At 37.5% G+C, this 9,425-nt stretch overlaps 1 protein-coding gene across 1 annotated transcript; it reads left to right on the top strand.

Moving 5' to 3' along the window:
- The first annotated feature begins 1,430 nt into the window (after window positions 1–1,430).
- LOC123250710 (olfactory receptor 6C2-like) lies at window positions 1,431–2,369 on the top strand. The gene has a single exon (XM_044679923.1). The coding sequence runs from the start codon at window positions 1,431–1,433 to the stop codon at window positions 2,367–2,369; it is 939 nt and encodes a 312-aa protein (XP_044535858.1).
- Window positions 2,370–9,425: the final 7,056 nt, after the last annotated feature.

Here is a 9,425-nt window from a genome sequence, read left to right as displayed (position 1 = left end):
TACTGCATCACTACAGTCTCTCTACTCTGGAGGTAGAATGTGTAGAGTTCAGGCCTATGGTACCTGCACTCCTGGAAGACTGATCATATTCCTTTTCTCTCACTCTTTGGTTTGCTAAATTTCTACCACAGTATCCCAGAGAAGACCAACTTAAAGTTTAGGTCTGGATAATATCTAAAGTGTCCCAAAAGAAGTACAAAAGTACTTAATGAAATGTAACTCAATCATGGAACAGATATTTATTTCATCCACATGAAAAGAAATGCTGAACACAAAAAAGGCTTACATCAATAGAAAGTTAAGAACCATTAATAAGTATTATTATACTCATCTGAAAAGTTAAGACAAACATCAGAATTGTAAAACTGCTAAAAGGGGGCTGTTATATCTCATCTAATCCTCTTAACTCTATGTCTTGTGGCAAGCCAAAATAGATCTTAGTGTTCCATAGGTTTGTGGTCATCCTGTATGAGAATCATCAAGGTCAGTGGTTCCCAAACTTTTTTGGCCTACCGCTCCCTTTCCAGAAAAAAATATTACTTAGCCTCCTGGAAATTATTTTTTTTTATTTTAATAGCAATTAATAGCAAAGATAAATGCACCTGTGGCCATCACCAACTCCCTGGATCGCTGCAGCACCCACCAGGGGGCAGTAGTGCCCACCTTGGGAATCACTGATCAAGGTAGTTGACAGGGGCACCTTCCTGAGGGACTACTGGCTTTGATTAAAGACTCTCGGACTTATAAGATCAACTCCAAGCCTGGACACATGCAACACAACATTACTGTTTAGTCACCTGCACTCAGAAATGGAAACACAAAGAGGAAAAATAATTCAGGGGTCTAAAGCCAATTCTCATGTCTTAGAGCTATCATAACTGAAGGGTTGAAGAGCTGAATAGCATACATGGTTAGGAAGAGAATTCAGAGCAACTCTGTGTATATGCTGTTCCAATAACAAAGTGACTTGCCTTTACAAAATTTCTATAAAAACTACAACAAAAAGACAAGGAATTTTATATAGAATGATGAAGACAAGGATTACTCTTCCTTCTTCTAATAGTACAAATAATGATAATAATGATAATAACAGCATGTCATATATCTATAACCTTTTAAAGTACTCCCTATTCAACAACACCTGAAGGGGCAATAGTGGCAATGGGGATTCATGGTATTAGCAGCAGCAGCAATAGGCCCAGGAGTGGTAGTGGTGGCTGTTGGTGGTAGTAGAAGAATATTTATTTGAAACTTCCCCTTCAACAAATGTATATGATTTCTTGTCAGTGAAGAAAAGAAAATCCACATGAGTAATTTAAGATTTTCCATCCAGATCTCTGTTTCTAAACTTTTTTTTTGCCATGTCCCAGCTTCAATTCAATTTCTTTCTTATTTTGACATATAGGTCCTTCAACTGTTAGAAATCAAGAATGAGAAACTACACAGGAATAACATTATTCATTCTAAAGGGACTCACAGATGACCCACAGCTACAGGTCCTACTTTTTGTCTTTCTGTTTCTCACCTATATTTTGTGCATAATTGGGAACTTGACAATTATCACCCTCACGTTGTTGGATCCTCACCTTAAAACCCCCATGTATTTTTTCCTCCGCAATTTTTCCTTCTTAGAAGTATCATTCACAACCGTTTGTATTCCCAGATTCCTCTATAGCATGTCATCTGGGGACAATACTGTGACCTATAATGCTTGCGCCACCCAATTATTTTTTGTCATCCTCTTGGGTGCAACAGAATTTTTTCTTTTGGCTGCTATGTCCTATGACCGCTATGTGGCCATATGTAAGCCTCTTCATTATACAACTATCATGAATAACAAAGTTTGTACCACTTTTGTCCTTTGTTGTTGGTTTGCTGGGTTGATGATTATCCTTCCACCACTTAGCTTGGGCCTCCAACTAGAATTCTGTGACTCAAATGTCATTGATCATTTTGGCTGTGATGCATCTCCCATCCTACAGATCACTTGCTCTGATACACAGTTCATAGAAAAAATGGTATTAATATTTGCTATCTTGACATTAATTATCACTTTGGTGTGTGTGGTCCTGTCTTATACATATATCATCAAAACAATTCTGAGATTCCCCTCTGCCCAGCAAAGAAAAAAGGCCTTTTCCACTTGTTCCTCCCACATGATTGTTGTCTCCATCACCTATGGCAGCTGCATTTTCATCTATATCAAACCTTCTGCAAAGGAAGGAGTAGCTTTAAATAAGGTGGTGTCAGTGCTCACAACTTCAGTTGCCCCAGTAATGAACCCCTTCATTTATACCCTCAGAAATAAACAAGTGAAACAAGCCTTTAGGGACTCAGTAAAGAAGATTGCCTTTCTCTCAAAAAAATAAAAGATTGCCATGATTAAGAGGTTGAGCAACAAGAGAAAATCTGAACAATTATTGTTCGTATGTATTCTGGACCCCCTATATTATTTTTCTTAATATAATAACTATTATTCACAGACCTTTTTCTATTACTCCCAAGGCACATCAGAGAACAAGTTTCTACCTTCCCATCCATCATTAAGGTTTCTGTCTTTAAGCACAGTGAAAATGAATTTTCAGGAAATTTATGAATACCTTTTTCTACCCAAATGTGCATACTCCAGTCAATAAGCAAAAGAAAAAATAAACAATATAAATGCAATTATGCCTATGACTTTTAAAGTCAACAGGTATGCATAAAATCAAACATTTTTTCTTGAAATCAATAATTTGGTATCTTCACCTGTCAAAGTTATTTTTAGTTAATCCCATTCCTTACTTTATCAACGGTCAAAGAAAGAATTGAGTTGAGTAAATTGCCTAGTTTCCAGAAACCGGAGTATTGAATTTTAAAGTGGACAATCAAATCTAAAGAAACAAAGATCCACTCCCACTGACTGTAGTCACTCCTCAGGTTAAAGATTATGAATCAGGTTTACTTCCTTCCCTAGGACTGAGTTTAAAAGAAACAATTAATCCTTAAGACATGAAACCACACCTCAGTCATTCAAATACCTGGAACAAGGCTAATGCATCTTTCCCAAGTATCTGTGACTGGCTTTCCCTTAGTTCCCAAACATTTTTAGACTCAAATACCATTCCTCCCTTTCTCTCCCTTAAATTATATAAGCACCTTGCTCTTACAGTTCAGTGGAAATTCACAGTAATTTTATTATTGTGAGTCTTTCCCCAGACATGATTAACCCAAGGCACTTGATTGTATGGTGTTGTTGATCATAGTCTTCCTTGTCCTGATTAAAAGACCTTTTCATAAATATTGGTAGTTTTGATTATTTTTCAGGTTGACACACCTAATCCCTAATACAGCGTTGGTGAAGTATTGGCAGGTTTGCAGAGCCAACACTGGGGAGCTGCTCTGTTCTCCCCTATTCCTAGTGTCAGAGGACATTTTTGCATTCCCTGCCCCTCTATTCAGCTGCCCAAAGCTAGCACTTCCTCTCTCTGCTCTTTGGGGTTATGCAGGAGGACTCACAGGCAGCTTGAAATTGCAGTCTGGGCATGTGAACTTGAAAACCTCCAAGAACACTAATGTATAAAGGCTTTGTCTGGATTAGCAAACATTGTTAGCACTCTTTTACTCTCTCACTGATGGAGTAGAAAGGTCATTGGATAGAAAATACATAAATCTTGGTCTTAATTACATCTCAATCAATAATTAGATGTGGTTCTTAGTTTCCTCAGATATAAAATGAGATATCTGTACCAGATACTTCAACAAAACTGAGAAAATAAAGAAGAGTTAAAAGAAGAGGCACTGAAATGTGCATTGGAAGACTTTACTATGCAAATATATTTCTCCACCAGATTGGCTACAATGAACCAGAGCTCAGCGACAAACTCCATATACATTTTTGTTCCTATTTATTAAAAAAAAAACGTTGCAGAGTGTAACCAATTGAGGTGGAACTGAACACAATAAGGCAAGATGGAATACCTTTCTGAAGGTTCTTGAGCCTAGAAGGATCCTACCATAGATCTCTTCATTTTCCTGCCTGATGGTGTCAAACCTCAGAACTGAGTCTTTGAGGGAGTCCAAGAAAGTAGATTTCTTAGGACCTTACTTTGTTTCATTTCCCTAGCTGAAAAAGCATAGTACTTTGGCTGAGGAGAGGATAGTACCATCTAGACAAGCCAGCAGCAGAAGTTGATTAAAGAATATATCTGTCTATAAAAGATCAAGTCCAAAGAATATAGTTAGATCCACTCATACAGCAAAGATGCCATACTCCAAGAAAAGTCTTGTATTCAATGATTTGTCCAGTCCATCTCAGAAGCATTAGAAAAGGGGTAGAGAAGCTTGCTATGTCCTATCTAGTAACAACTTCCAGTCCAGTGCAATTCAATAACAGATCCTCAGAAGAAGTTAGTTCAGAAGATAATCAATCTGATTAAACTAGCCCAGCAGTAAGCTTACCCATCTAGACAGGTTGCTATGCCTTATAAAGAAGAAGACCAGCAGAGATATCCACCCAGTGGAGATATGCCTAGCAGTAGTTAAACTAGATGAGCAACTCATCCTTCCCTTGTTCATCCTTGATACTCCATGTCCTGCAGCTAATTTTATGAGGACCATCCAGAGAATGTGAAGACATTGAGACCATGCAGTTCCAGGTAAGAGTTGCCTTGGCCTTGACAAAAACTGCTGGGAAATTTGGAAAACAATATGGGAGAGATTAGGTTTAGATCAACATCTCTCACCCTACACCAAGATAAATTCAGAATGGGTGAATGATCTGAAGAGGGAAACTATAAATAAGTTAAGTGAACACAGAATTATATACTTGTCAGATCTCTGGGAAAGGAAAGATTTTAAAACCAAGCAAGAGTTAGAGAAAATTACAAAATGTAAAATAAATTATTTTGATTATATCAAACTAAAAAGCTTTCATACAAACAAAAACAATGCAGCCAAAATCAGAAGGGAAACAACAAATTGGGAAAAAATCTTCATAACAAAAAACTCTGACAGGGGTCTAATTACTAAAATATTAAATCAATTGTATAAAAAAATCAAGCCATTCCCCAGTTGATAAATGGGCAAGAGACATGAATAGGCAATTTTCAGATAAAGAAATCAAGACTATCACTAAGCACATGAGAAAGTGTTCTAAATCTCTAATAATTAGAGAAATGCAAATCAAAACAGCTCTGAGGTACCACCTCACACCTAGAAGATTGGCTAAAATGAAAGAAGGGGAGAGTAATGAATGCTTGAGGGGATGTGGCCAAATTGGGACATTAATGCATTGCTGGTGGAGTTGTGAACTGATCCAACCATTCTGGCTGGCAATTTGGAGCTATGCTCAAAGGGCTATAAAAGAATGCTTGCCCTTTGATCCAGCCATGCCATTGTTGGGTTTGTACCCCAAAGAGATCATAGATAAACAGACTTGTATGAAAATATTTATAGCCGTGCTTTTTGTGGTGGCAAAAAAACTGGAAAATGAGGATATGCCCTTCAATTGGGAATGGCTGAACAAATTGCGGTATATGCTGGTGATGGAATACTATTGTGCTCAAAGGAATAATAAACTGGAGGAATTCCATGTGAACTGGAAAGACCTCCAGGAATTGATGCAGAGTGAAAGGAGTAGAGCCAGAAGAACATTGTACACAGAGACTGATACACTGAGATAAAATCGAATGTAATGGACTTCTGTACTAGTAGCAATGCAATGACCCAGGACAATTCTGAGGGACTTATGGTGAAGAACGCTATCCACATTCAGAGGAAGAACTGCAGGAGTGGAAACACAGAAGAAAAACAACTGCTTGAACACTTGGGTTGAGGAGGACATGATTGGGGATGTAGACTCGAAACTACCACACCAATGCAACTATCAACAATTTGGAAATAGGTCTTGATCAATGACACATGTTAAAACCAGTAGAAATGTGCATAGGCTATGGGGGGGGCAGGTCAGGGGTGAAGGGGAAAGTAATAGCATGAACCATGTAACCATGTTAACTTTTCTAAAAAATAAATATTATTAATGTTAAAAAAAAAAAGAGTTGCCTTGGCCACATCTGATTCCTACACTATCACTTTACTACACACTCAAGGGACTTTGTGTGTTGGAGTAAATGCATTCACACTATTCTTCCTGTCATGTCATTTAAATAAATGTCAATGCTAAAGAACTAAGACTACTAATTGATTGCTAAGAGGAAGCATACTGATAAGAGCCAGTGTTAGAAAGGTAGACACCAACAGTTTCCCCATTGGATCCTAAAAATAGTAACAGACACTTTTCTTGGGACCCATTCTCATAGTGGGAGGGTGAGTTGGAGAGTGACCCCAGAAAGGATATATTCTATTGAGACTATGGAATAGTTTCTCTCTATATTTGTGGGTCAGCCCTACCCTATTCCAAATTGTGAGCCTAAACTGAAGGACTTTCCTTACTGTTGTTGGCTATGAATTCTTGTATCCCTGAGCTGAACTGAGCAAATATTATGATTTCCTGTATTACTGTCCTTTACCCCCTAGATCTCAGTGTCTGTTTCTGATCCCAGTCTAGTGATCTGAAGTTTTCTCCTCATTACTCTGTTTATTTTGTGGTTGACTCAGCATTCTTGACCCTAGATTACACCCTGATTAAATGATCTTATAATAGTGGCTCAACAAAAGCACATCCCTTCTACTGAAACATGTCATGACTCTGATGATCATCATATCCTGATTACAGTCATGTCCTGAGGATCATTGGGAATATTCTAACTATAGTTTGCTTTTTAAATGTACATGGAAATTGCTATGACTCAGGACAATTATTACTCTTGATTTTGTACATTTACCTCAAGGAGCTGTGTGAATTCAATATTTAAGGGACTAATCCCAGGGAGACTCACCACATTGGGTAGGATGTCACAGTCTTGTGCCTTAATTTACCAGTGTGGCAGGTGAGATTCCCGACTGGGGGAGGTCAATGAATGTGTAGGGAATGAAGTGAAACCCTGAAAATCTAGAAATTAGGGAAAGGGTTTACACTAAGTTTTAAAGGCCAGCACATGAAGTGGAGGTGTCTCTCTGTCATTTTTTCTTGTGGAAGAAGCTCTCTCACTGGTGAACAGTCCCAGCATTGATCTGTGTGAGCTAAAGAGCACAGGTCAAGCCAGGGCAGCACTGGGCAGGCAAGGACCAGAGCTTTTTGGGAATCAAGAACTGAAGAACTAAGACAGCAACACTGCCAGAGACTTTTGGTAGTTAGACTGGTAATACCTTCTTCTTTCTCTATACTAATATATACTTTCTCTTTACTAATGAATACTTATAAATTGAACATAAAGTCTCCAAGATTAATTTTTTTTATTACAAAGCTCATCAGTTGTCCCCCAGATCTCTTTTTTGGAATCAATTTGCATATGCAATCCTCATTTACAGAATTCTCCCCTAGACAATTAGAATATCTACCTAGTTTGTGTCTCTACATTCCTAATCTTTCCCCTGCATTATCCATCATCCATGTATCTGCAAAATAATTTTTCTAAATACAGGCCTGACCATATATTTGACTTGCCCATGAATCTTTGGTGAATCACAAATTGCTCAATGTTAAACACAAGTTCCTCAATCCTACATGATCTGGATCTAGGGTATATTTCTAGAATAATTCCAACATTTTACTTAATCATGCACCATTATTATGAAGCTCCATGTAGAATCCCATAGGGAGTAGCCCTCTTCCATGACTTATACTCCCCACTCTCTCATAAACATCTGTATCAACTCCACTTCTCCCATGTCCCTATTTTGAACCTTCAACACCTAACTTTTCAAAAAAATAAATATTAATAAATGTTTAAAAAATAAATTAAAGGAGAATCAACTCCTGGTTTGTGAAATGTTTTGTCACTACTCTTCTTGCCATTACATTTAAGTAAATATCATTGCTAAAGAAAGAAGACTCTAGACACAAACCTAGCCAATATGGATGGGAATTGTTAAGGAACAGAGAATGTGGGAAAGAGTTTGATATTTCTCTTAAAAGGACAGATTCAATCCAGGATTGAGCCTGGCCACATGTCCTTTGGTCCTTAGATAAAATTGGCTCCAAAGTGAAAAGGAAAAGAATGCCTACCTCCTGGACCCAGCAACAGTTCTTATTGTTACACTATATTTTAATCTTATTTTGCTCTGAAGAAAATGTAAATGTTTTATAAGAATGTATATAGGTCTTTCCCCACCAGGAATCAGAAATGAGGATATTGAGGGTAGGGATAAGTGATCAATGTGTGTTTACTGACAGATTGAGAAGAGATGAGCAGAGCTTATGGCAGCACTAGAACACTGCTAGTTGTGCAAGACAAAGGTGGACATATATGAGCTCACTAGATTTGAGAGAACAGTGTGTGGACAGTGGTCATGAACCCCACATTTTAGGATGGAGGAGGAGGCAATAAATCACCAGGGCAAAGAGATCTCAGGGTCTGTCCTTTAAACCACTGAAAGAAGATTACTTGGGCAGCACAAGCTTTGAGAGCTACTTTATTGGATAATCTCAAATTTAAGAGTTCCTAGTATGAGAGTGCAGTGATTAGATACTCTAGAGAGAAGAGGTGATTTTCTGATTCAACATCCTTCTTGGAGCAAGAGGATCACTCACCTAGTTACTGAACAATGTTTTACTTGATTAGCAAAAATACTGAATTGAGAATACTGACAGGGAAGCATGAAAGAATGGGAAAAAAGAAAATCTGCTCAGCAACTCCAATGTATATTCATCTTTTGGGGTTGGGAGTCAGGAAAAAAATCAATAGGAGAGACTGAAACTATGAGTAGGGAAAGTATTGAGTAATATGTATTGTGGAATACTAGAAATCCAGTGGATGCAAATGCCCTTTTGAGGGGAGCTAAGGAACAATTTGAGTATTTTATTTGTTGTCACTTCCTGGAAATTCTTTGCCTCTTCTATATTTTCTGGAGGAGTGAAATAAAATCTGTCTTACCAATTAAAAAGAGAAATTGAAATAATAAAAAGGAATTGAAAACAAAGAAGGAAAAAACTAAAATGTTTGACTGTATTCCTTTCTAGGTGTTTTTTTTATAAATTGTGGCAAGAATTAGGAGGCAAATTTACAGCAAAATGGGAAAATTCTATTATAAGAACTCTGCATGTAGTAGATGATTAATAAATGTTTGTTGGATATTTTAGGATTATATTTGTCAGTAAAGTGGCTGAAAGTCAGGCAGATCTTGGCAAATTGGGTGGAGTGGAAAAAAGATAGACTTAATAAGTGGGAATTTCTGTATAAGAGAAAAAAAAAGATGTGAGATGGTTTTAACAGGATGAGTCAGTTTGTAGGTAAGGTCAGCTTAGGTGGCACAGTGGATAGAGTGCTAGACATGGAATCAGGAAGTTTCATCTTCCTAAGTTCAAATCTGGCCTCAGATATTTA

The sequence above is a fragment of the Gracilinanus agilis genome, chromosome 5 (assembly GCF_016433145.1).
Source record: "Gracilinanus agilis isolate LMUSP501 chromosome 5, AgileGrace, whole genome shotgun sequence".
Classification (NCBI taxonomy): domain Eukaryota; kingdom Metazoa; phylum Chordata; class Mammalia; order Didelphimorphia; family Didelphidae; genus Gracilinanus; species Gracilinanus agilis.
This window is presented reverse-complemented; position numbering and strand designations above follow the sequence as displayed.